Source organism: Bubalus kerabau, chromosome 23 (genome assembly GCF_029407905.1).
Source record: "Bubalus kerabau isolate K-KA32 ecotype Philippines breed swamp buffalo chromosome 23, PCC_UOA_SB_1v2, whole genome shotgun sequence".
Taxonomy (NCBI): Eukaryota; Metazoa; Chordata; class Mammalia; order Artiodactyla; family Bovidae; genus Bubalus; species Bubalus kerabau.
This window is the reverse complement of record NC_073646.1, coordinates 14,583,197-14,610,842: the sequence shown is the minus strand read 5'-3', so window position 1 is coordinate 14,610,842 and position 27,646 is coordinate 14,583,197. Positions and strand designations below refer to the sequence as shown.

The 27,646-nt window shown below is 46.4% G+C and overlaps 2 protein-coding genes across 3 annotated transcripts; one reads left to right on the top strand and one right to left on the bottom strand.

The window, feature by feature from the left end:
• Nucleotides 1-6,826: 6,826 nt before the first annotated feature.
• On the top strand, nucleotides 6,827-26,402 carry LOC129637302 (group 10 secretory phospholipase A2-like). Of its 2 annotated transcripts, XM_055561322.1 has the most exons (6): nucleotides 6,827-6,980; nucleotides 11,348-11,498; nucleotides 12,767-12,873; nucleotides 19,226-19,320; nucleotides 24,942-25,103; nucleotides 26,205-26,402. In XM_055561322.1, the coding sequence occupies exons 1-6, from the start codon at nucleotides 6,902-6,904 to the stop codon at nucleotides 26,268-26,270; spliced, it is 660 nt and encodes a 219-aa protein (XP_055417297.1). In that variant the 5' UTR covers nucleotides 6,827-6,901; the 3' UTR covers nucleotides 26,271-26,402. The 2 variants fall into 2 exon arrangements, with proteins under 2 accessions (XP_055417297.1, XP_055417298.1); XM_055561323.1 differs by lacking the exons at nucleotides 19,226-19,320; nucleotides 24,942-25,103.
• On the bottom strand, nucleotides 22,713-23,194 carry LOC129637303 (60S ribosomal protein L30-like). Its single transcript, XM_055561324.1, has one exon. The coding sequence runs from the start codon at nucleotides 23,116-23,118 to the stop codon at nucleotides 22,771-22,773; it is 348 nt and encodes a 115-aa protein (XP_055417299.1). The 5' UTR covers nucleotides 23,119-23,194; the 3' UTR covers nucleotides 22,713-22,770.
• Nucleotides 26,403-27,646: the final 1,244 nt, after the last annotated feature.

The following is a 27,646-nucleotide window of genomic DNA, read 5'->3' as shown; positions in this document are numbered from 1 at the left end:
AGATCCTGATAAGGAATACATAACTAATAAGCCACCACGAACCGGAAGAGTTTGGGAAAGGTCTAAAGGAGACACCGCGTGTCAATCCACTTCCCAGAATCCCTCTCACTAGCATCCATCTTGGGTAAGCGATGCGTGCACCACCAGGAAAGACTCTGAATTAGAACGATTGGCCAAAGACCACCTGGAAACGAATCCCATCACCATAAAACCTGAGACTGCGAGCCACACGGCAGAGCAGTTCTCCTGGGTTCCCTTACCCTACTCCTCTCCACCCAGGTGCACTTTCCCAATAAAATCTCTTTCTTTGTCAGCACGTGTCTCCTCAGACAGTTCATTTCTGACTGTTAGACAAGAGCCCAGTTTTGGGCCCTGGAAGGGGGTCCCTCTTCCTGCAACAGTTGGATCTCCTTGTAGTCCAAGGGACTCTCAAGAGTCTTCTCCAACACCACAGTTCAAAAGCATCAATTCTTTGGTGCTCAGAGAAGACCACGTGTCCTACTATCTCCCAAAATCCTTCTTGCTGGCATCCATCTTGGCTGGGCAATGTCTGCATCACCAGGAAGGACCCTGAGTCAAAACAAAGACTTGGCCAAAGACAACCCAGAAACTAATCCCATCAACATAAAACCTAAGACTGTGAGCCACATGGCAGAACAGTTCTCCTGGGTTCCCCCATCCCGCTGCTGTCCACCTGGGCACCCCTTCCCAATAAAGTCTCTTGCTTTGTCAGCATGTGTGTCTCCTCAGACAATTCATTTCCGAATGTTAGACAAGAGCCCACTCTTGGTTACTGGAAGGGGTCCCTCTTCTTGCAACAAAAGTTTAAAATGAGGGTGCCATCTGCTCAGTCATGTCCAATTCTTTGCAACCTCATGGACTGTAGCCCACCAAGTTCCTTTGTCCATGGAATTTTCCAGGTAAGATTACTGGAGTATGTTGCATTTCCTCCTCCAGGGGATCTTCCCAACCCAGGGATCGAACTTGAGTCTCCGGTGTCCCTTACATTGCAGGCAGATTCTTTACCCACTGAGCCATCCATAAAGTCCAGCCTTGAACATACGCCATTTCATTTTTTTCCCAGTATATTTTTGTGATAGGTTCTTAGAATGGGATTCCTGAATCAAGAGGTACATGCATATATTTAACTATACTCATTAAACAACAACTCCTCTCTTTTTCCTCCCCATAGCCCATGGTAACAACAGGGATATAAAGTTTTTCAAAAACCACAAAACAGAAACCCAAAACTGATGGGTATCTTTATTCTTATATCTTTGGCTTTGAGTTTTCTGAATGATATCAAGATAACTTTTCAATAGACAAGCTTTCTTGAATCAAAGTTTATTAATCTTGTTTTGTTTTAATTTTTTTTTCTGAATCACAAAAGTTGAAGCTCTTATAGAAATTTGGAAAACAAAGATACAGATATAAAAGTAGGTGAGACAGTGCACTAAGTCATGTCCGACTCTTGCAACCCCATGGACTGTAGCCTGCCAGGCTCCTCTGTCTATGGGATTCCCCAGGCAAGAATACTGGAGTGGGTTGCCATTTCCTTCTCCAAGATATAAAAGTAAGAATCATGCAGTTCCACCAGCAGAAGATTACCAGTAACCATTTTGATACGTTTCATTCATTCTTCCAAATTTTCTTCTTCATTCTTTTGTTTGTTCCGGAGGAAGCTCCATGGAGTCACCAGGGAAGTCAACATGCATCAGATATGTTTATATATTGGGCTTCCCCTGTGGCTCAGCAGTAAAGAATCAGCCTGCAATGCAGGAGCCGCAGGATACATGGGTTCGCTCCCTGAATCGGGAAGATCCCCTAGAGGATAGGATGGCAACCCACTCCAGTATTCTTGCCTGGAAAATCCCCATGGACAGAGGTGTCTGGTGGGCTACAGTCCATGGGGTCACACAGAGTCAGGAATGACTGAAGCAAGTTAGCACACACACACATTTATATATGGCTCTCTGTAGTGTGATGTGTAATAATAAAGATAGGATTACACTGCCAATGCCTACTTTTTAAAGTATTTTAAAATGGCCATCACTGGCACAAAGACAGAAATATAGATCAATGGAACAAAATAGAAAGCCCAGAGATAAATCCACGCACATATAGACACCTTATCTTCGACAAAGGAGGCAAGAATATACAATGGATTAAAGACAATCTCTTTAACAAGTGGTGCTGGGAAATCTGGTCAACCACTTGTAAAAGAATGAAACTAGAACACTTTCTAACACCATACACAAAAATAAACTCAAAATGGATTAAAGATCTAAATGTAAGACCAGAAACTATAAAACTCCTAGAGGAGAACATAGGCAAAACACTCTCTGACATACATCACAGCAGGATCCTCTATGACCCACCTCCCAGAATATTGGAAATAAAAGCAAAAATAAACAAATGGGACCTAATTAACCTTAAAAGCTTCTGCACATCAAAGGAAACTATTAGCAAGGTGAAAAGACAGCCTTCAGAATGGGAGAAGATAATAGCAAATGAAGCAACTGACAAACAACTAATCTCGAGAATATACAAGCAACTCCTACAGCTCAACTCCAGAAAAATAAATGACCCAATCAAAAAATGGGCCAAAGAACTAAATAGACATTTCTCCAAAGAAGACATACAGATGGCTAACAAACACATGAAAAGATGCTCAACATCACTCATTATCAGAGAAATGCAAATCAAAACCACTATGAGGTACCATTTCACACCAGTCAGAATGGCTGCGATCCAAAAGGCTACAAGTAATAAATGCTGGAGAGGGTGTGGAGAAAAGGGAACCCTCTTACACTGTTGGTGGGAATGCAAACTAATACAGCCACTATGGAGAACAGTGTGGAGATTCCTTAAAAAACTGGAAATAGACATGCCTTATGATCCAGCAATCCCACTGCTGGGCATACACACTGAGAAAACCAGAAGGGAAAGAGACACGAGTACCCCAATGTTCATCGCAGCACTGTTTATAATAGCCAGGACATGGAAGCAACCTAGATGTCCATCAGCAGATGAATGGATAAGAAAGCTGTGGTACATATACACAATGGAGTATTATTCAGCCATTAAAAAGAATACATTTGAATCAGTTCTAATGAGGTGGATGAAACTGGAGCCTATTATCCAGAGTGAAGTAAGCCAGAAAGAAAAACACCAATACAGTATACTAACGCATATATATGGAATTTAGAAAGATGGTAACAATAACCCTGTGTACGAGACAGCAAAAGAGACACCGATGTATAGAACAGTCTTATGGACTCTGTGGGAGAGGGAGAGGGTGGGAAGATTTGGGAGAATGGCATTGAAACATGTAAAATATCATGTATGAAATGAGTTGCCAGTCCAGGTTCGATGCACGATACTGGATGCTTGGGGCTGGTGCACTGGGACGACCCAGAGGGATGGAATGGGGAGGGAGGAGGGAGGAGGGTTCAGGATGGGGAACACATGTATACCTGTGGCGGATTCATTTTGATATTTGGCAAATCTAATACAGTTATGTTAAGTTTAAAAATAAAATAAAATTTAAAAAAAAATAAAATAAAAAAAAAACAAAAACAAAACAAAAAAATAAATAAAATGGCCATCAAATATTCTTCAAAACACTATTAGAATGAACATGTATGAAAATCTTATAATGTTTTAATTGTTGTATATTTATGCTGTTTCTAGAGTTTTGTTGTTAAGGATCCATTTTGTGTATAAATCTTGTCTGAGAAATTTATTTTCTTAGTGTTCTTCCTAGAACTGGGTTTCTGGGTCAAAGGATGTACTCATCTGTATCAGGATTCACTGTTCTATTATTTGTGGTCTCACAAGTTGGAGCATGTACACAGATTCACACACTCCGCTGTATGTATAAAGTTATTTTATCTTCTGCAGTCAAATTCTCTTCCCCTGAGCTATACCTCCATTTTATCTTCTAATAGAAGAGCACTCACTTACAACACCTAAAGAAATTATTTTATTCATCAAACATTTGTAGCAATTTTTTGTCAATAGACCAGGATGAAACCTGAAGATTAGACTGAGACCAACTCTGTTGTTTAGTTGCTAAATCGTGACCAACGCTTTGCAACACCATGGACTGTAGCCCGCCAGGCTCCTCCCTCATGGGATTTCCCAGGCAAGAATACTGGAGTGGGTTGCCGTTTCCTTCTCCAGGGGATCTTCCTGACCCAGGGATCGAACCTTGTCTCCTGCTTAGCAGTGAGCCACCAGGGAAGCCCGAGGCCAACTCTAGAGTACAGTTAATTAATGTGCTTAACTCACCCTTAGGAAATGAGATGATTTGGCTCCATTCACGTTGTGGCATTTTCCCTCTCACTCAGCATGTTCAGTGGAGGCACCTCTGGACCAGACTTGTAATTTCAGTTCAGTTCAGTTGCTCAGGTGAGTCTGACTCTTTGCAACCCCATGGACTGCAGCACATCAGGCTTTCCTGTCCATCACCAACTCCTGGAGCTTACTCAAACTCTGGTCCATCAAGTTGGTGATGCCATCCAACCGTCTCATCCTCTGTCGTCCCCTTTTCTTCCCTTCTTCAATGTTTCCCAGCATCAGGGTCTTATTGAGTCAGTTCTTCGCATCAGGTGGCCAAAGTATTGGAGTTTCAGCTTCAGCATCAGTCCTTCCAATGGATATTCAGGACTGATTTCCTTTAGGATGGACTGGTTGGATCTCCTTGCAATCCAAGGGACTCTCAAGAGTCTTCTCCAACACCACAGTTCAAAAGCATCAATTCTTCGGTGCTCAGCTTTCTTTATAGTCCAACTCTCACACCCATACATGACTACTGGAAAAACCATAGCTTTGACTAGATGGACCTTTGTTGGCAAAGTAATGTCTCTAGTTTTTAGTATGCTGTCTAAGTTGGTCATAGCTTTTCTTCCAAGGAGCAAGCATCTTTTAAGTTACTTTAAATATATTAATTAAGGACAGAGTAGATCTTTAGTATATTTGGTGATGGGACTTCCCTTGAAGCTCAGCTGGTAAAGAATCCGTCTGCAATGCGGGAGACCTGGGTTTGATCCCTGGGTCGGGAAGATCCCCTGGAGAAGGGAAAGGTTACCTACTCCAGTATTCTGACCCAGAGAATAAAGAGTCGCAAAGAGTCAGACTGGACTGAGCAACATACACTCACTCACATATTTGGTGATGGTCTCGAAACTCCAGTTATTTAACATAATTGGAAACAAATTGTTTTGCAAATATTGCAGATATTGAGGATAACCAGTTAAAGCAGTAGAGTCTGAGGTGCAAAAGTTCCAATATTGAAAGCAGATTCCTAATTTCTTAATTATAATGGACCTAGCACAGATGGTAAAGAACCTGCCTGCAATGCAGGAGACCCAGGTTTGATTCCTGAGTCCAGAAGATCCCTGGAGGAGGCAACCCACTCCAGTACTCTTGCTTGGGAAGTCCCATGGACAGAGGAGCCTATTGAGCTACAGTCCATATGATAGGAAAGAGTTGGACATGACTGAGCAACTAACACTTTTAACAGTATAAATGAGTTTTCCTCCATGCATATTGATTGTGAAGCTCCTTGAAAGCAGAAGTCTTTTTCCCTAAATTTATGTGGGATATTTCATTCCCCATTGCCCATGAAGACCTTCAGAAGAAAGAAAATGTTTTTTATCCCATGTTTTGTAGAGTCTGAAACACATAATCTGTTTGGACAAGCCTTGACTGGATACCTGTTTTATGCCAGGCAGGCCAATGCTGGGTATTCAAGAGGAGAGACTTTGGTTTTGCTTTGAGAAGCTCACTCCTCAAAGCAAGGGGAGAGTGACCTCAGAGTATGGCAGGTGGATGCCCCGAGGCTCAGGTTTTCCTCGAAGGAGGCAGACAGGGGTTTGGCACCATGTAGAAATAAATGTGAACCTGGGCTCCCCAACTTCTTGGTTCTTAGCTTCTCTGAGCTTCACTTTCTTCTTGGGAAAATGAGAACATCAGGGGTCTGAAGTAAAATCGTGCACCCGACGTCCTTTCTACACTTAGCAGGTGAGAGGCGAGGTCACCTTAGTTGCCACCATTTTTCGGAGGGCTTGGGGAGGGGTTCCGCCCTCAGAACCGGTCATGACTAATTGGGTAGGGCTATCACCGGGAACAAAGGGGAACAGATGTGTGCCATCTATTTTCGACACGGAGCACCTACTGTGTACCTCTTTCGGCCTCGCGAGGCCTCTTGGAGGACTTGATGCCCTCCACCCGATGAAGAGCCTGAGGACGGGAGGGAGCTGGGGTGGGGGGTTTGCTGAGACGCAGCTGCAGCCTGGCTCCCCGTTGCCACCGCTGTTCCTCGGTCTTTTTTTTTTTTTTTTTTTTACCAGAAGCCACTCTGTGACCTTGAGCAAGTCTCGGTTCCCCTCCGTTTCCGACTGGCAGTGGGTAGTGGATTGCAGGGACAAGGGACAAGGACAGGGAGGCCAAGCTTTAGGGACATCTAAAGTTTTTAAGACCCTTCCAGTCCCTCCCCTTCCCCTACGTCTCCTCCCGTCGGACGCCCAGGTGAGCTCCGGGAGGGGAGGGGCTCGCAGGTAATGATAACAGCAACCGAGCACCTAGGGACTCCGCGACCTGACGCGCGCTAAACGCCTTTCGTCCGTAATTCTCCCCTAAGCCCGGGCCGGATTCTCCCTGGGGCCGGGCGCCCATCCGATGACCAAGACGCAGAGGTCGCGATGGCGGGCCGGCGCCTCCCCCGGCCCCTGCGGCCCCTGCGGCCCCTGCGGCTCCGCCCGGGCGCTCCGGAGACGGAGGCCGGGGGCGGGGTCGGGCGGAGCTGGGCGGGGCGTGGGGAGGGGGTTCGGCCCCGGCCGGGTGACTGCAGTGGCCCGCCAGACCGCTCCACACTTGCCTCCCTCCGACGGGTCCGATGGCTCCGCTGCCTTTGTGCCCGAAGGTAGGGCTGTTGCTGCTGCTGCTCCTGGGATCTGGACCCGGGCTCAGAGCAGGTGAGTGAAGGGACGAGCCCCCATCCGAGGACCCAGGGCTTCCTGGGACTCCTTCAGTCCTCCCCGGGATACCTGGAACCCTGCCTCCCCACCCATCCGCAAGAACCCCAACTCCCCAGCCCTTCCAGGGAACCCAGGAGCCCTACAGTCCCCGGTCCTCCTTTGTGCAGCCCACCTGCCCATTGCTTCCCGGCTTCCTGGAAGTCCTGTGTGTCGCCCCCTCCCCACCTCCACCTCTTCCCCCAAAGCCCCTGCCTCATTCACCCCTTCCAGGGACCCTGAAACCTTCTCCAGGGGGGTTCTGTGTCCTCCCCAAACATCCCCTCTGTCACCCTCTCCAGTGATCAGATCTCCCCATCACCTGACTTTTGATCCTGTGAACCCACCCTTCTCTGCGCCTGTCCCTGGGGTCTGCAGTGGGACCACCAGGGAGACACCAGAGCTTGGAAGGAACAGGGGAGAAGGGGCCTAACCCTACCTGGAGCCAGAGAAGGTGATGTCTCCTTCTCACCCACTCCTGGACATCACCCTTGGAGAGGTCCCCTTGGCAACCTCCCATTTACATGGATACCACAGGGAAATATGTGGTCATCACAAGCTCAGAGACACACAGGCATAGAACACCACCAGCAAAATCTGGGCACACAGGTGTTGGGCTCACGCATGGCCTCACACACATGCTGCATGCATGCTCAGTCACTTCAGTCGTGTCCGACTCTTTGTGACCCCAAGGACTGTAGCTCGCCAGGCTCTTCTGTCCATGGGATTCTCCAGGCAAGAACACTGGAGTGGGTTGCCATGCCCTCCTCAGGCTCACACACAGACACAGGCAAAGACACACGGAGGGGAACACACACACACACACACATTCAGGGATGCTGAGACAGCCCCATATGAGCACACACACAGACACACACACAGAATCACATGGGCACACACATGCACACACACACACATGCACACCCTCAGGCCCATAGGAAGCCTGGGCAGCCTTGGCACTCCCAGTAGAGGCTGTTGTGGGCAGACAGAGCAAACAGCCCCCAGAGTGACCTGCCCCACCTAAGTTGGCATAGAGGGAGTGTTTGCCTTGGTTACAAACCCAGCGCTGGGCATCCACCCATGCTCGGGTTCTCCTTAAGGCTGAGCCCCGGACCCTGAGATGCCAGAGTTGGGGTCAAGTCAGGGTAGGGGGACCTCTGGGGACAGCTTTGGGGTATGGGTTTGGAACGGGGGTCTTTTCAGATGTGCTTGTTATTATTTTTTTAAGTTTTTATTTATTTGTTTTTGGTGGATTCTTAAGTCCCCAGCCAGGGAATCAAACCATGCCCCCTGCAGTGAAAGCACAGAATCGTAACCTCTGGACCACCGGGAAGTCCCCAGATGTGCTTAGACTGGAAGTGTTCCATGGGGCTTGGTGGATCCAGGGGTCAAGGGACCTTTTCTGAAAGCCCACTCATGCCAGGGGATCTGGGGCTCCTAGGGCAGAGATCTGTCCAGGCTGGAGAGTCATTGCCGTGAGCAGAGAGTAGCACAGGGTGACAAGGGCCCCTGTGGTCACGTGGCAAGGAGGCAGATTCTAGAAGGAGGTGATGAGTGAGCTAAGTGAGGATGGGGTCAGGGCATTTGTTATACAGGGTGTATGTGACAGTGTGATGGGAAGTTTAATTGGAGGAATAGGAAATGATGAGTGGGGTCCATGTGGGGTCCATGTTGAGAGAGGGCGCCAGAGGCGTGAGTGAGTAAAGTTGCTCAGTCGTGTCCGACTCTTTGTGACCTCATGGACTGTAGCCCACCAGGCTCCTCCATCTATGGAATTTTCTAGGCAAGAGTAGTGGAATGGGTTGCCATTTCCTTCTTCAGGGGATCGTCCCGACCCAGGGAGAGGGTGGGCTTCTGCAGGGCCTCTGGCTCAGTGAGGAACCTGAGCTTTATCTGGTGGGGGTTGGTAGCCTGGGGAGGTTTCAGGCAGAGATGTGGTCACCTGGGCAAGTCCTGTGAGGGTGAGGGCTGGTCATCCAGAGAGGAGGGCAAAGCTTTTAACTCTAAACTCGTTGTTACATTTTGTTTCTATTTGCTGCTGCTGCTAAGTCACTTCAGTCGTGTCCGACTCTGTGCGACCCCATCGATGGCAGCCCACCAGGCTCCCCCGTCCCTGGGATTCTCCAGGCAAGAACACTGGAGTGGGTTGCCATTTCCTTCTCCTTGTTTCTATTTAGTTTATCTCTAATCCCCTAGATTGGAGAAGTCAATGGCACCCCACTCCAGTACTCTTGCCTGGAAAATCCCATGGATGGAGGAGCCTGGTGGGCTGCAGTCCATGGGGTCACTAAGAGTCGGACATGACTGAGCGACTTTACTTTGACTTTTCACTTTCATGCATTGGAGAAGGAAATGGCAACCCACTCCAGTGTTCTTGCCTGGAGAATCCCAGGGACGGGTAAGCCTGGTGGGCTGCTGTATATGGGATCGCACAGAGTTGGACACGACTGAAACGACGCAGCAGCAGCAGCAGCAGCAGCAATCCCCTAGATGAATATGCTCCTTTTCCACTGAGAAATAAGAAAATTGAGGGGACTCCCTGGCTTCCCAGTGATAAGAAAGACTCTGAGTTTCCACTGCAGTGGGTCTGGTTCAATCCCTGATCAGTGAACTAAGATCCCACATGCTGTGCCTTGCGGCCAAACAAAACCAAAAAAAAAAAAAAAAAACCAACCCAACAAAAAAAATTGAATTTGAATTTTGACCTGGATTCTTCAAAGAAAAGTCAGCATGATAAAATCTAGTTCTAGATTTTACAAATGTGAAAGGGAATCCACAAATCTCTGGATTCTCAGTCCTGGAGCCATGGGTGGAGAGTGAGCTCCCAGGAGTCAGGCCGACATGGGAACAAGTTTCTGTTCAGCAATTCACCTGCCCTGGGACCTAGGATGGGTCCTTTTGCCTCTCCTAGCCTCAATCTCTCCATCTTTGAATGGGAAACTAGCAGTCCACAAGACAAAGAGATTGACAACAGATGTCGCCTGTAGATTGGGGAACACGGTGCCTGGTGCCAGGTGAAGTTCAAGTGATAGCTTCTCCACGCTGTGGCTGATTGTGTGTGTGTGTTTTCTACTTGTTGACTGTGAGCAGCATGTGAGATCTTAGTTCCCTGACCAGTGATCGAACCCCTCCCCCTGCGCTGGAAGCACAGTGTCTTAACCACTAGACCTCCTGGGAAGTCCCTGATTGTGGTTTTTGACCAAACACCAGAGTGAACTCTTGGACCTCACCAGAAGGAGGAGTGGCTCTGGGATTCTCTGATGCCCAGTTGCAGTGGGTTTGACCACCCCTGACCGCAAGCAATGGACTCCTTGATGCCCCTTACCTCTGTCACCCCAGGCCTCCCTCTCCTGCTGCTATTGGGTGAGGAGGAACCACTGGATTGGGAGTCAGAAGCGCCCCCCCCACCCCATCCTGTGACTGTAGGAGTCGTGCTTCCCATCTGAGCTTCCTCTTTCTCCCATGTGAGATGCAGGGGTTCCGGTCGCACCAACTGTGTTCTGCTATGGTCCACAGCAACATGAGGATCCAGAGAAATGGCTGGGATGGGGTCACAGGGCCTCCCTGTGTGGCAGGAATCTGTGCCCTGGCAGTGAAAATAAGAGGTGATGCAAAGAATCTGGAAGGCAGTGGTGAGGGGGTGGGGGAGGTCCCTGTAGAAGATGGCAGGGACCCTGTTTGGTTCATCTCTGATGTCCAGTGCCCAGGACAGGCAACTAGACAGACATTAGACGTACAACCCACAATCCGACTATGTCTGAAGTTGACATTGGCAAAAGATCGAGAATGAGGGCATTCTAGGAAAAGGGACCAGCCAGTGCAAGGGCCTAGAGGTATGATTTTTTTTCAGATGCCGTGGCTCTGTGACCTGTTTTCTCCTTCACGGCTGCCTTGAAGATATTGATAATGATAGTTAGAGCTCATTGTGTGCTGGTAATTTATATGCATGATCTCATTCCATTCTGGGGAGAGATGTCCCCTTATTCCCCTGTTTTAAGATGAGGAAACCAAGGCACAGAGAGGTTGAATGGTCCAAGGTCACACAGCTAGGAAGAAGGAGAGCAGGATTCAGCCCTGAGATAGTCATCCAGAGGATGAGGTGGTTGGATAGCATCATCGACTCAATGGACATGAGTTTGAACAAGCTCCGGGAGACTGAAGGAAAGGGAAGCCTGGTGTGCTGCAGTCCACGTGGTCGAAAAGAGTCGGACACAACTGAGCGACTGAACAACAAATCATCCAGACACTTTTCAGGCTAGTGCCTGTCCCCAGGCCAGGCCAGCCCCCACCTGCAGCCTCTAACTTTTGTCCCCCTCCCCCACGCCCAGCTCCCCAGAGGTCACATGTGCACCGACGTGGGCTCATAGGACTGGCCGGGACTATTGACTGTGTTGGCCCTCGCCCTGCCTTGGTCTACGTGAAATACGGCTGCTTTTGTGGTCTGGGGGGCCATGGCCAGCCCCAGGATGCTATAGACTGGTGAGTGCATGCTGGGGGCATAAGGTCCCCACCCCCTGGGGTGGTTAAGGCTTATGAGGAAATACCCAAAACTGAGGTTGGGGTTTAGATACGAAGCCCCCAGAAAATGGTGCTCCTTGCAGGCAAAGGGTCTCCTGGGCAACATGCCCATGAGGCCAGACCTTGGTGCCAGCTGGCCCCCAGTCTGGCAGGGTGATTACTTTAGCTGAAAAAAAAAATCATACATCACTGATCAGACTTATTATGCACCAGAACTGTCCTGAGAGCCCCTTTGAGTTCTCACAACAACCCCATTTCAGAGATAAGGAAACTGAGGCCCAGAGAGATCAACTTGTCTAGAGCCACATACAGAGTGAGGGGTGGGGGCTGGGATTCGAGCCCAGGCGGCCTGGCTGGATTCATGCCCCTGATCACTGCCTTCTGCTGCTGGCTGAGAAGGGCCCGTTCTGTGCCAGGCTGTGGGCTTAGACCTTGCCACGGGCTCCTCTCATTTGTCACCACAGCCATGGCCATCCGATGGTGATCCCTATTTTACAGACCGGGTCCCACAGCCACTCATCCATTTCCAGAGTGGTCAGGGGGCAAAACGTTGATTGTCTCTTCCGGGTCTTGGAGGATATAGTTGTCACTGACAGGTCTCTATCCAGCCTCGTACCTCCAAGGCTCCTGCCACAGGCCCTGCCCTTCCTCCCACACTCTGGTTGTCTGGTTCCTGCACATCTTTCCAGATGTAGCCCCTCCAGGCATCACCCCCTCTTGGAAGTCTTCTCTGAAGCCTAGCTGGACCTGGCATCCCCTCTGGCTCCCAGAATCCCATCACTTGCATCCTAGGGTTTCTCGCCCATGCCCACTGCATCTGGAGACTTGTCTGCCTCCCCCCATCCTGGGGTTGGGGGCTGGTGCTTGGGCTGAGACCTCAAGCAGGAAGAGTGGGCAGGAAGTTTTCCCAGGCAGAGGCAGACTGGGGGCAAAGTCAGGAGGCAGGGAAGGTATGGCTGGAAGGGACCAGTGTGGCTGGAGCTCAGAGGCTCAGAGACTGAGGCAGACAAGGGCCAGACTTGAGCATGGAGGAGAGATAGAGGTAGGGCAAGACACACTGGGGTCGGTGGAATTAATTCCCAGGACAGGGATTCTCAGGAACAAAGCCTGGACCAGAAGATGCTCTCCCCTGTGGGTCTTCATTCTCCTGAAGTTATGGCACAGGAGGATGGCCAAGGGACCATCCTTGCCCTCGCTCACCCCTTGGTCTGTCCATCTGCTATCCACAGGTGCTGTCATGCGCACGACTGCTGCTATACACATGCCGAGAACTCCGGCTGCAATCCCAAGTTGCAGCCCTACTCCTGGAATTGTGTCAATCAGAGTGTCAAGTGTGGTGAGTTCCCAACATAACACCCAGCAGCAGCCATTGGCTGGAACATAGAGGGGCTTCCCGCTGTAGGTAGGGCCATTCTCTCATCTGCCCCAGTCTCCACCATGTCCTATTGTCTCTCCGACATTGTGGCCAAGGGTCAATTACCATAGTTCATTTCTCCTGTGCTGTTGATTTTGTTAAGGAAAAGGAATTTTTCTGTCAAACCTAGGAAAACAGAAGGTAGGTCCAAAGGCTGAATGATTTGAGAAAAATGAGAGTGGTGAGCGAGCCCATTTATTTATCAGAATGAAGAGTATGCTTGTGTCTAATGGATCCCCTTTGTGTTAGGACTGCCAGCTCAGGGGATGTCTGAGTTTGCAGATCCTGGCCTGTGGCTGACAGCTTGGTCTGTGATTCAGATTCTGTGACGTCACCAAGCCCTGATCTCCTGGGGCCTCAGTTTCCTCACTGGTAAACTCTGGGGTAGAAATCAAGCTGGCCTGTGGTGAGGATGAAGTGAGAGTGTCATGGCATTTCATGCCTAATAGATGTCCTTAATGGTCTTTTCAAGAAATGACCCAACACAGAACCTCCAATGAGCAAGACCAGGCACAATTTTATGGAGCCCAGGATTTAGGGAAGGACATGAACACAGTTCTGAGTAACCCTGAATGCCCTCAAGAGAAAGTGATTTCTTTCAATTTCCTTTTAATCCTTCTAATTTTGTGAAGTTAGAGTCAGTTTTAATTTAGCTAAAACATCTGTGGGACCCTCCCTGAACCTTTTGAACAGAGAGAGGAGATTTCTGGCTTATAACGTTATTCAAAAACAGTTCTATTCTTAAATTTAATTCTGGCTTTAAAAAAATCCTTCATATCTATCCATCTGTCATCTATCTGTCTGCTACTTCTCTTTAACCACAAGCAGCATGTATTTAATGAGGATAATTGTAACATAACTTGATACCACTGTACATTTTACATGACTAGCTACCTGTAAAGCTGAAAGAAAAATAAACCTGTGGTTAAAAATATTTTGTCCCTCAGGGCAATCTTACTGGTTTTCAAAACGAACCAGTAAGAAAAAGAATGAGGTATTTGTTTTTAGGATTATCTTCTGATGGATGGTGTTTTCCATTTACAGTTTCTGTTCACATAAATTTAAAAAGCCGGATCAAGGGAAGAAACAGGATGTGAATAATTGTACAGGCACGATGTAGATAAGGCTGGGATTTGGGCAGTGAGACTCCAAGTTATCTGAGGAGCTAGAAATGAAACACGCAGACAACGGACTCCATAACTATTTTTTTCTTTTTACTTTTAACTGAGCATAACTTAAAATTAGCCATTTTAAAGTGTACCTTTCAGTGATATGTAATGCATTCACGACGTCCTCCAACCATAACCTTGGTTTCCAAAACATCTTCTTTTTAATTTATTTTTGGATGCGTGGGGTCTTCTCTGACATGCGCGCTTTCTCTAGTTACAGCAAGTGGGGGCTACTCTCCAGCTGTGCACAGGCTTCTCCTTGCGGTGGGTTTTCTGGTTGTGAAGCAGGGCTCTAGGCCGTATGGGCTCAGTAGTTGTTTGACTCGGGCTTTGTGGCTCCATGACATGTGGCATCTTCCTGGACCAGTAATGTGTCCCCTGCAATTGGCAGGCAGATTGTTAACCATTGGACCACCAGGGGTTCCCAGAACATTTTCATCAACATTCCCCCCAAAATCATGTACCTGTCAAGTGCTCAGCTTCTATTCCTCCTCCTTCCAGCATCTGGCAACCACCATTTGCTTTCAATCTCTATGGATTTACCTATTCTAGGTATTTCCTATAAATGATGTCATACAATAAGCCTTTTGTGTCTGACTTCTTTCACTTAGCCTCATGTTTTCAAGGTTCATTCATGTTGTAGCATGTATCTGAACTTCATTCCTTTTTATGACTGAATAATATTCCATTGTAGGTATATACTACATTTTGTTTATCCCTTCATTCATTGTAGGACATTGTATTGTTTCTGAAACCGTTTGCCTCTGATTGGGACTTGAACCCACATGCTGGGACTTGAACCCACATGAAGTGAAATGAAGTGAAAGTTTCTCAGTTGTGTCCAACTCTTTGCGACCCCATGGACAGTCCATGGAATTCTCCAGGCCAGAATACTGGAGTGGGTAGCCTTTCCCTTCTCCAAGGGATCTTCCCAACCCAGGAATCGAACCCAGGTCTCCTGCACTGCAGGCAGATTCTTTACCAGCTGAACCACAAGGGAAGCCCAAGACTACTGGAGTGGGTGGCCTTATGCCTTCTCCAGGGGATCTTCCCGACCCAGGAATCAAACCAGGGTCTCCTGCCATGCAGGCAGATTCTTTACCAACTGAGCTCACATGGCTGGGACTCAAACCCAGCCAAAACCCATGGTACCTGGTTTCAGGACCTAATGAAGCTCAGGCTCTTGATGTCTCATTGCAGAAAGAACTCAGTGAGAGACAAAGTGATAGGTGGGAAGTGGATTTATTCAGATTCAGAGAGAAGCACACTCCACAGAGTGTGCGCCATCACAGAGGGTGAGTGTGGCCGTGAAATGTGGTGTGGTTGGTTTTTATAGGCTGGGTAATTTCACATGCTAATGAGTGGGAGGATTATTCCAACTATTTTTGGGAAGAGGTGGAGAGTTCCAGGATTTGGTCCACTGTCCACTCCTTGGTCTTTTGACAGTGCCTTGGAACTCTGATGGTACCTCTGGGTGTCATGTGTCATGACACTTGCTGATTGAGGATCAAGGTCTAGTGTTGTCTGCGATCTTGGTCCCATTTGATTCTAATCGGTTTATGTTGTGTCCTTGGGTTATGTCATTCTTTCACAAGTTGTGCCCTGCCCCTTTTCTTCCTGTTACATTCCCACCTTTTAACTACTGGGAATAGTGCTGCTGTGAACATTTGTGAACAAATATTTGTTTGAATACATGTCTTCATTTCTTTGTGGGCATATACAAAGGAGTGGAATTGTTGCATCATCTGGTAATCCCATTTTACTTTTTGAGGAACCCTTCCCTGGTGGCTCAGATGGTAAAGAATCTGTCTGCAATGCAGGAGATCTGGGTTTGATCCTTTGGTCAGGAAGATTCACTGGAGAAGAGAATGGCTATCCACTCCAATATTCTTGCCTGGAGAATTCCATGGACAGAGGAGCCTGGTGGGCTATCGTCCATAGGGTCACAAAGATTCAGACATGAGTCAGTGACTAACACTTCCACACCAATTTTTGCTATAGGAGCTGCACTGTTTTACATTCTTATCAATGTATAGGGTATTTCTCCACAGCCTTGCCAACATTTGCTATTTTTATTTATTATTTAGTGGAGATAATTAGTGTATCTCATTGTGATTTTGACTTGCCTTTTTCTCATGAGTAATGATGTTTAACATCTTTTCATGTGCTGGTTGGTCATTTTTCCATCCTCTTTGGAAAAATGTCTATTCAAGTCTTCTGCTCATTGAGTAGCTTGTCCTATTGTTGAATTGTGAGAGTGTCTTATTCTGGATACTGGACTCTATCATGTATGTGATTTGCAAAAGATTTCCTATCATTCTGTTGCCTTTTTATTTTCTTGATAATGTCTTTGGTATACAAAAGTTTTAATTTTGATAAAGCCTGACCTATCAATTTTGTCTTTTTTATTTTGGGGCTGCACTGGTCTCCGTTATGGCAAGTGGGCTTCTCCTGTTGTGGTGCCTGGGCTCCGGAATGCCCAGGCTCAGTAGTTGTGGTGTTAGGGCCCCAGAGCGCATGGTCTCTTTAGTTGGGGTGTGCAGGCTCAGTTGCTCTGCAGCATGTAGGATCTTAGTTCTCCAGTCAGGGATCACACTCACCTCCCTGCTTTGGAAGGCAGATTCTTAACCACACACAACTAGGGAAGTCCCAATTTTGTCTTTTGTTGATTGCTTTTCTGGTATCCTATCTAAGAATTTGTCACCAGATCCAAGGTCATGAAAATTTACCCCTATATTCTTCAAACAGTTTTATAGTTTGAACTCTTTTATTTTTAACATTTTATTGAAGTATTATTGATTTACAATGTTGTGTTAATTTCTGCTGAACAGTGAAGTGACTCAGTTATATATTCTTTTTCACTGAACTCTTAACTTTAGGTCATTGATCTACTTTGAGTTGGTTTTTGTCAATGGTGGGTGGTAGGAGTCCACGTTTATTCTTTGGCATATGGATATTCAGTTGTTCCAGCACCATTTGTTGAAGAGACTCTTTTGTCCCCGTTAAATTGTCTTGGTACTTTTGTTGAAAATCACTTGGCCCTTAGATTGGTGTCATCTCTGAGCCTGTTTTCCTACCTGGAAGATGGATGTTGCAAAGATGAAAAAAAAAGAGTTTATAATGTGATATCCAGATTGGATGGAGGTTGCTACTTTCTCCCCTCCTCTCTCCTCCATCCCTCACCCTTATCTGAACTTCTCTCTGATCCCCACTGCCTCCACCTCAGAGAACTGAATGTCTGGTGTGATTTTTCACTGAAACCCCAGCTTCTGCAGACTTGGTCTGCTCTAGAGGCAAGGAGGCTATACTAAGGGTTACATAGAAGGATATTGTTAGATATGCACAGATTCCTAGCCATGTCGTCTTAGTCTACATTAAGAGTTGACACAGAGCAAAGCTGAATTAATATGGAGACATTAATACGGAGTCCTTAATTCAGTCAATCAAGGACTGAAAATGTCCCAGACATCATCTCATCCAACCATCTCACTTAGAGCTGCAGGGAAATGAAGCCCAGGGAAAGAAGTGACTTGCTTAACCTGGTGATGATAAGCCCACTTCTGGGCATATTCTCTGTCCCCACACTGCCCCCTTCCATTGTGAGTGGAGAGGAGAAGTGGACCTTGAGTGGAAAATATGTTAAAGACCTTTCTCTTCTCCCTTCAACCTGCATGTTCTGCTGCCCCTAACCATGTGAAAGGGCTTCCCAGGTGGCACAAATCGTAAAGAACCTGCCTGCCGATGCAGGAGATGCAAGAGACGTGGGATCGGTCCCTCGGTGGGGAAGATCCCCTGGAGAAGGGAATGGCAACCCACTCCAGTATTCTTGCCTGGAGAATCCCGTGGACAGAGGAGCCTGGTGGGCTACAGTCCATGGAGTCACAAAGAGTCGGATACAACTGAGCGTGTGCACGCGCGTGCACACACACACACACACACACACACAACCATCTAAAAATGATATTTGTGAAATACTTATTAATGTGTCAGCTAGTGGGGCTGTGCCTATTTACAGAACTGCTTTCCCTGAACCGAATGAAGAGAACCAAAATATCTATTATGCATTTTTTTGGCTAAAAATATTCTCTTATTCTGTTTGGAGATATTCTGAACTTAGCTGTTTGCTTAATTACAGGTGTGGCCCATTTTCCATTTATGGGCTTGACAAATATATTTTTTTTTAAATGTTAAGCATATAATAATATTTACCAGCAGGCCTTTATTTTAAACTTAACCCTTGGGAGCTAGGTTTCCTTTTCAGTTTTTTATTATTCTTGAATAACATGAATCTGTTGGGCTTCTGAGGCCATAGAATAGTGAGACCAAGCCTTGTTTTTCAAAGGATTTTCTTGCTCAGGGAGAAGTGGGGAGCATAGCGGAGGGACAGACACTGGGTCAGGAGATGCTGGGCTGGAATCCTGGTATACTCTTTCCCAGATCTGTGGCCTTGGACAAGTTACTGAATCCCTCAAGCCTCACTTTCCTTTTCTTTAAATGGGAATAATAAAACTCTGGTGCTGGGTTTGTACAAGAATTGGAAATGATGTATGTTTTTTCTATATTCTCCCAACAACCATTATTGAGAATCTATTCTGTGTCAGGCTCCCTGATGGGCAAAACAGAGGAGCAAGGCTCTGTGGTCGAAAAAGAGAGCAGGAAATAGTGTCCATGCCAATTGCTTTTATAAGCGCTTGTTGGAAAAGAAATCAATGAGGTACTATGCGTGAAAATGAAAAATGAAAGTGTCAGTTGCTCAGTCATGTCCGACTCTGCGACCTCATGGACTACAGCCTGCCAGGCTCCTCTGTCCATGGAACTCTCCAGATAAGAATACTGGAATGGGTAGCCATTCCCTTCTCCAGGGGATCTTCCACTCTGGTTGCTGCAAGGAATATAGCTGGAGGGAACAAGGGTGGCAAATAGGTCCCCCTGTGAGGCTGTTGCAGGGATCTGGGTGAGAAGTGCCTTGGACAGATGACATCAGTGGAGGTAGTGGAAGGTGGAGCCGGGGGACTCCCATGGACAGGGGAGGGAAGCGGAAATGGCTGGAGTGTTTGTGCCCGTCCCCCTGTCCTTAGACAGCTGTCCTTTGGCCAACTCTGCAGGAACAGTGCAACCTTGGAGCTTCAGTGGCTCTTCCTCAGAAGTCCCTAGCCCACCAGGTCATGTTCCAAGGGTGTGGCCCGTGGAAATTTTACTGGTAAGAGTGCTGGCTCTGGTACCAGCTGGTTCATTTACCAATTTTTACGTATTAGTTTTATCTATCTGTCCATCTGTCCATCCATCTGTCTGTCCATCCATGCACATGCCTTTTCTGATTCAAACCTAATCCATGTTTGTTGTGGAAAATCAAAACATCCCAGAATCATTGTAATGTAGGAAGTTAGGCTCCATCCACCAGTGTTAACTAGCTTCTGTTGCTTGGCATGTTGTTTTCCTCCAGATTTATGCATGTGTAAACAGACAAACAGGAACAAATATCAGGACTTCCCTGGTGGTCCAGTGGTTAAGAATCTGCCTGCCAATGCAGAGGATGCAGGTTCGATCCCTGGTCCGGGAAGATCCAATATGCCCTGGAGCAGCTAAACCCGGGTGCCACAACTATGGAGCCTGTGCTCTAGAGCCCGAGAGTTGCCACAGAAGGCACCGCACTGAGAAGCCTGCACTGCAACTCGAGAGTAGCCCTGCTTGTCACAACCAAAATCCACTCACAGCAACGAAGACCCAGCACAGCCCAAAATACATAAAATAAATAATTTAAAAAAAAAAGAACAAAAATCGGATCACATTATATACATCATGTTTTTTTTTTTTCACTTAATATTGTGTCTTGGACATCTTGGAACATCTAGGTTGGCCTCATTCTTAAATATATATTTATTTTATTTATTTATTTTTGGCTGTGGTGGATCTTTGTTACTGCATGGGCTTTCTCTAGTTGCGGTGTGGAGGCTTCTCACTGCCGTGCCTTCTTTTATTGCGGACCATGGGCTCTAGGGTGCGTGGGCTCAGTAGCGGTCGCTCTTGGGCTCTAGAGCTCAGGCTCAATAGTTGTGGCTCATGGGCTTAGTTGCTGCGTGGCTTGTGGGATCTTCTCAGACCAGGGATCAAACCCGTGTTTCCTGCATTGGCAGATGGAGTCTTTACCACTGAGCCACCAGAGAAGCCCCAGCCTCATTCTTTTAAAGTCTGACAATCACCTGTGGCAGAGTGTCTCTATCTTGACACTATGGACATTTGAGGCTGGATCTCTGGTGTGGGAGCCATCCTGGGCATTGCAGATGTTTAGTAACATCCCTGGTCTCTACCAACCAGATGCCAGTAGCAAACCCCCTACGCTCTGCATGGAACAGCCAAAGATGTCTCTAGACACTACCACAAGCCCCGTGGGGGACACAATGGCCCGCAGCTGAGAATGGCCAGTCTGTGGCACCAATGTACTTCATTTTGCAGAGACTGTGGTTGTTTATCAGGCTTTGTGCACCTGTGAGAGGCTTTTGCAACATGGAGTCTTAGAATTGTAGGGTCAGATGGTGTATTTGAGGCACCCTTAGAATGAATGGACTTCCCTTGTAGCTCAGTTGGTAAAGAATCTGCCTGCAGTGCAGGAGACCCAGGTTCAATCCCTGGGTTGGGAAGATCTCCTAGAGAAAGAAATGGCAACCCACTCCAGTGTCCTTGCCTGGAAAATCTCATGGACACAGGAGCCTGGTGGGCTGCAGTCCATGGGGTCTCAAACAGTTGGGCATGACTGAGCGACTAGCCTACTTACTTACTAGAATTTATATGTAGAAAGGGCTGGCGGGCAGCCTGAAAGGGAGATTGGAGGACTTGTCCTGGAGGAGTATTTACTCTGCAAGGGCATTTAAACAATGTAAATTGTATTTATTGTAGAAGCTGGGGAGGTGCTAACTGGAGGCCTGGTGAAGATTAGGGAGGAGGAGGGCCATCAAAGACCCCACAAGCCACCTCCTTTCATCACTGAGTGGTATAGATATTTTAAGTCTAATAAGTAATGTAAACTAAATTCAAAATAGCGGCCGCTCACATTTGGTTAATTGAGATCACTTTTCCACAATGAAAGCACTGTATGGCTCAAAGTAGAAAAGTTTCAAATTATAACTTTTCCCACAAAAGTTTTGTGGGAAATAAAACTCCTATTGACATTACCCAGACCTCCATTTGATTAATTTTCTGGTGCTGTTCTTGTTTTGTCTTTTTTTGAGTGCATAATACATAAAAAATATAGCAGTGTGTTTTGTACCCCCTAAGTTTTCTTAAATGTAAGTTGCTTCCCATGTTATTAATGGCAAAAACCATCACAATATTGTAAAGTAATTATCCTCCAATTAAAATACATTGAGTAATTAAAAAAAGCTCTATTAAAAGAATAGATTGTTGTTGTTCCGTCACCAAGTCGTGTCTGACTCTCTGCGACCCCACTGAATTGCAGCACGCCAGGGTTCCCGTCCTTCACTATCTCCTGGAGTTTCCTCAAACTCATGTCCATTGAGTCAGTGATGCCATCCAACCATCTCATCCTCTGTCGTCCGCTTCTCCTCCCGCCTTCAAGGGTTCGACTCCTTGTCAGAAAACTAGATTCTACATGTCGCAATTAAGACCAGGTGCAGACAGATTCATTGATTGATTTAAAAATCCTGTCTTAAAACTTGAATTTGTAAGGGCAGATGAGTCCCCTGAGTTGACACCCTATTCCCTTCTGGCAGACAAGCCAGGAGGCCTGGGATCAGGCAGAGCTGAACTGGGGATCAGTCCCTATCCCCCTTCTCTGGATTTTTCTTCTGTAAGGTTGGGGTACTGATGCCGAAAGCTCAGCTTCTCTGTACACCGGTGCTGAATCAAATCTTGGAGGCAGAATTTTGGGCAAAGTAGAAAAGGATAGGTTTTTTGCTTTGTCAGGCAAAGTGGGGGACAGAGCAGGCTTATGCCCTCAAAACCCACTTAGGAAGATAGTGAGAAGTTTTATAGTAATTGTCCAAAGAGGGAGTGATCAGCTCGAGGACGTTCTTCTGGTGGGTTGGTGGTGAGGTAAATAGTTGTCAACATCATCAACCTTCAAGTCCAACTAGCCTGAGGCCTATGCACTTATGGGCAGCATACTTCTGATAACTTCTCCCACCTGGAAGCCTTTCAGTATCTGCAAAATATCCCAAAGACATTCTTGTGTGGATCTGTTGGTAGGAAAACAGGACCTTGCCCCAAGGCTGCTCTTGACTTTCTCCCTGGTCTCCCATCCTCTCCCTTCCCTAGATAACAACTGCTTGACTCTGCCTCCAAGTACTGCATTTCGGACTCTTTTGTTGACCATGATGGCTACTCCATTTCTTCTAAGGGGTTCCTGCCCGCAGTAGTAGATATAATGGTCATCTGAGTTAAATTCACCCGTTCCAGTCCATTTTAGTTTGCTGATTCCTAGAATGTCGACTGTGAAGAAAGCTAAGCACTGAAGAATTGATGCTTTTGAACTGTGGTGTTGGAGAAGACTCTTGAGAGTCCCTTGGACTGCAAGGAGATCCAACCAGTCCATCCTAAAGGAGATCAGTCCTGGGTGTTCTTTGTTTTTTTGTTTTTGTTTTTTTTTTAAAAAACAAGCTCTGGCCAGTTTTATTAAAGAAAAATTGTACATGATTTACTTTTCACCAGTCTGTTCTGGCATGCTTCTAATAATATCAGAATCACCTGGATCAATGATAGCCAGTGTGCATACTCTGTAGTGTTTTCCACATGCTGTGCCCAATTCAATATTATTGCCACTGTAGTGATGGACACCAGTTTTGGCCAATATGGCGCAATACTCTGTTTCAGATTTCCTCAAGGCTGGGCAGTTGTTGGCTAGGATGACCAGTTTCGCTTTGCCTTGTCTGATCATTTTGAGAGTCTGTTTGTACCCCAGCACGTACTTTCCACTTTTCATAACCAGCTGGAGCCTAGAGTTGATCGACTCCAGTGACTTTTTCGTCTTCTTTGCGGCCACCATCTTCCTGCCTTAGATGCGGGATGCCCCCAACCAAGAGCAGCCACCAAGATGGCCAGGGAGCGAGAAAGGCCTGGGTGTTCTGTGGAAGGAATGATGCTAAAGCTGAAACTCCAGTACTTTGGCCACCTCATGCAAAGAGTTGACTCATTGGAAAAGACTCTGATGCTGGGAGGGATTGGGGGCAGGAGGAGAAGGGGACGACAGAGGATGAGATGGCTGGATCGCATCACTGACTCGATGGATGTGAGTCTGAGTGAACTCCGGGAGTTGGTGATGGACAGGGAGACCTGGCGTGCTGCGATTCATGGGGTCACAAAGAGTTGGACACGACTGAGCGACTGAACTGAACTGAACTGAACTGACTCTGCCTATTGGAATTCAGGGAAGGAGTTGGAGGAACTCATGGAGAACTCATGGAGGCTGAAGGAGGGCTGTTTCCTATAGTCAAAGAAGTGAGGGGCACAAAGGCCTTGTGCCCAGGAGCCCCAGAGGGCTCTGCACGCCTCCAGTGCCAGTGGCCCTGCCCTGAGAGGACTGGGTGAGATGGGGACCAGAGAGCCAGCCCTTCACGTAACTGCACAGTTAACTCAGGCTTCCATCATCTCGACTTTTTCAAGGCAATTTTTTGTTCTGTTTTTTAAAATTTCGTTTTGTATTTTTGGCCTTGCAGCATGGCTTGGGATATTAGTGTCCTGACTAGGGATCCCGTCTATGCCCACGGCAGTGAAAGTTTGGAGTCCTAACCCCTGGACCACCAGCAAATCCCCAAGGCAGAGTGTTTAAACACAGCCTCTTGGAGTTGGAGGTGTTTGTGTTTTGCCTTCTCTCTCAATAGTTTCCCAGAGAAGCTTAATAAATGAATTTAAGTGAGAAGGATTTTCCCTTTCAGTCCTTTGTTAATTTTTCCAGTTAGGCAAGGAGGAAGTATCGACTGCATGATGGTCTGACTGCTAGAGAGGGTAAACCTCTCTTACACTTGCTAATCTTCCTTTTTTAAAACTAAGACACTCCATTCTGGGGGCTCATAGCCTTCAGGTATGTAACAGCATTTAACTAGACTTTGATATTAGAACTTTATCTTCACTGGCTTTTATTCTTAGTCAGTTTTATATATTTGTGGTCTAAGATTTTGGTTTTCCATTTATGTCAGTGATGATTTATTTAATGCAATTTAATACTATTTAATATAATTAAATCATAATTTATTTAATAATTGACTATTAAAAATAAAGGGGATTTAAAGATATCCCTGGTGGCTCAGTGGTAAAGAATCTGCCTGCAATGCAAGAGACATGAATATGGTTACCTTGGGTTGGGAAGATCCCCTGGAGAAGGAAATGGCAACTCACTCCAGTATTCTTACATGGAAAATCTCATGGATAGAGGAGCCTGGTGGGCTACAGTCCATGGGGTCACAAAAGGGTCAGACAAGACTGAGAGATTGAGCACACATAAAGCTATCATCTTGAAGGTGCCATGGGCCTGGGTTTGGAAAACCCTGTGTGCGGTCATGCTGATAAACACCTTTAATCAACTCATTACAGGGTCAGAGGGTCTCAGGCCCCCTGCCTCCTGCTTGACATCCCCCAACCCTGCCCCTGTTCATCACGCCAGGTGCTGCCAAGCTCTCTGACTGTTGCCCTGAGACAGAAGCTGAATTTTCTGACTCTCATGCTTCATCTTGCTAGGATCTCTAAGGAACCTGTGCATTTTAAGAGGAGATCTTTAAGATTAGCTGGCAGTTTAAGGTCAGCTACAGCTCATAAGCACCTGCTGTATGCCCTACATTTTACTGACTTCATCTCTTTTCATTCTCCCAACAGCCCTTAGAAGTAGGTACTTTTAGTATCCTCATGTGGATCCTGTGGAAGCAGCCTGGGAAGGATGAAGTGATGTGTCCAAAGGAACTATATCCATGGCTGAGCTGCCTACCTCCAAGCTCATGCTTTACTGTGCCTGTGGAAGAAATTTGGAAGGATTTAATAGTGGGTGTCCCCTGCCCTCCCCCCACACTGCTCACCTCCACCGCCCATTCTGTGAATAATTAAAAACTCACAAAGGCAGGTGACGTATCCAGAGCTGTTATATCTTCTAGATTAATAGATACAACTTGAAGATCACAAAATCTTTCGAACCCAAAGGAATGATTCTGTAGCAGCAAAATTCCCAAGGTAGAGGGAGATTTATCTTTGGATGGCAGCCTTTGCATCTTTGTATAAAGTAGGCCCAAGATGGAAGGGAGAGATGGAATATACAATTGTTACCTAAAACAAGCTGTTTTTTTATATGGTTATCATGTCATCTGCATATAATGACAATTTTACCTCTTCTCTTCCAATTTGGATACCCTTTATTTCTTTTTCTTATCTGATTGCTATGGCTAGGACTTCTACTACTATGCTGAATAGGAATGGCGAGAATGGGCATCCTTGTCTTGTTCCAGATTTCAGTGGAAAGTCGTTCAGCTTTTCACCACTATTATGTTGGCTATGGGAACAAGCTGTTTTCTTGAAGGAGCATCTGAAAGAGACTTGGAGAGAAAAGGTAGGGAAGTGCAGGTGGAACCAACATTGTTGGTGTGCATGCCTAGGGCCAAACCCCTGCCTGGCACTTTATATATGCTTTCTTACCCAGGCTTCATAATAAACCTGCAAAGTGGATAGTGCCCCTTTTTAAATGAGGACTTCGCTCAGAAAGTTCACAGTAAGATCACACAGAGCAGGGCTCCAAAAAAAAAAAAAAAAGCCTGGATTCCCAGGCACCTACTGCTTGTCTAACTGGATCCTCAAATGCAATAGTGTAATACTGATACAGAAGAGAAGCTTTATAAAAGGGCGTATGGACTTTGGACTTTTCCTCTGAAAATATTACCCTGGTGACTTCAACTTTGTTTTCTGTAAAATGAACTGAATATCACTTTCCTTGGGAGTTGTCATGATGAGGGAGATCACTGCGGTGAACTGTCAAAGTGTTACCCGGATGCAGTTTATGACCTTTCCTGTTTCCTGCTTTACTAGCTTCCCTTGTGTTTATCTTCAGGTCTCTGCAAATCCCTGTTCTAACCTCAGTTTCTCCACTTCTTCCAGAACCAACGGAGGACAAATGCCAAGAACTCATATGCAAGTGTGACCAGGAGTTTGCTCACTGCTTAGCCCGGGCAGAGTACAACATTAAGTACCTCTTCTATCCCCATTTCTTGTGTGGGAACTACTCACCCGAGTGTGACTGACTAGCCTGACTTGAAACGTTTTTGCACAAGGGAATAAAACTCCTTTTTGCTCATCAACAGCCTCATTCAGTTCTTTGCAGAAGGGAGCTGAGGCCAAGTGTCAAAGCAGCAACCCTGGTGTTTGCTTTCTCTCCTGTCCCGGAACTTGGGCTAGAGCCAGTTTGGTTTCCAGTTTGATTACTGTCAAAAGTCCCATGCCTGTTGAATAAAACCACAACTGTGCTTCTGACTGTATTGGGTCTGATACCATTTTTGACATTCAGCCTTTGTGAAAAAGGGCTAGGCCTTCCTTATCTTCTAACCTGCTGTTGATGGCAGGTAGTTAAAAGAGAGCAAATACATACCATGTGTCTAGATTCTGGGTAATAAAAAGCCAGCCACACGCTGCCCAAACTTGTGAAGTTCAAGTCTAGTAATTTTTAGCTCAAGTCTTCTTTCCATATCCCACTCCACTTTTAACAGTTAAAATTTATTTCCTGATTACAAAAGTATAATAGTACCTAAGCATTGCTAAAAAAACAAAAGAAAATAAGAGAAATATAGAAAGAAAAAAACCCACTCCAATTCTCACAGTCCAATATAACCACATTTAGCATTTTGGTGTGCTGCCTATCAGTCTTGTCGGCAATGTTCTAAAAATGTAATTGAGGCAGTTCCCTGGTGGTCCAGTGGTTAGGGCTCTGTGCTTTCACTGCAGGGGGTGTAGCTTCAATGCCTGATCAGGGAATTAAGATCCATTTCATGGTATGGCCAAATCAACAAATATTTAAAAACCTCACTCAATTAAAAAAAAAAAACGTAACTGAGACTCCGTACTGTATGACTTTTATAAGCTTTTTCCCATTTCTCTGTGTCTTTAAAAAAAGCTGTGAAAACTTCATTTCCAAGTGTTATTAGATACTATTTTATAGACTGCTAGCTTTCTGACATGGGCAGCATTTCCTATTCTTATCAATAACTAATGTAGCGAGGATGCTTGTGAATCTTTACCCTCTCCCACCTTTTTATTATCCCTTGAGATTTGCAGAAATGGAACTCTTGCATTAAAGGGTCTGTGCAGTATTTTAAATAGACACCTCATTTGGAGACACCTGAGCCTGCTCTGAGAGGGTGGCCCTCGCTCTGCTATGCCCGTTCCTCCCGCAGGTGATAAACAGGGAGCACCCCGCCTCTCCTGTTTGCGCTTGGCTGTCTGCCTTGTACTCCTCCCTGGAGCACATGTATTACTCATCTCTGAAGCACGATTTGGGGAGCAGGTAAGGACAGTGTGGGGAGGCCAAGGGGCACAGGTGAGAAGCA

Bases quoted from the DNA above. Each gene is read 5' to 3' on its own strand.
- LOC129637302 (XM_055561322.1), top strand. From the start codon at position 6,902: ATGGCTCCGCTGCCTTTGTGCCCGAAGGTAGGGCTGTTGCTGCTGCTG. The intron at 19,321-24,941 runs GTAAGAGTGCTG...TTCTCCCAACAG, and splicing joins GGCCCGTGGAAATTTTACTG to CCCTTAGAAGTAGGTACTTT. The intron at 25,104-26,204 runs GTGGGTGTCCCC...CACTTCTTCCAG, and splicing joins AAATTTGGAAGGATTTAATA to AACCAACGGAGGACAAATGC.
- LOC129637303 (XM_055561324.1), bottom strand. From the start codon at position 23,118: ATGGTGGCCGCAAAGAAGACGAAAAAGTCACTGGAGTCGATCAACTCT.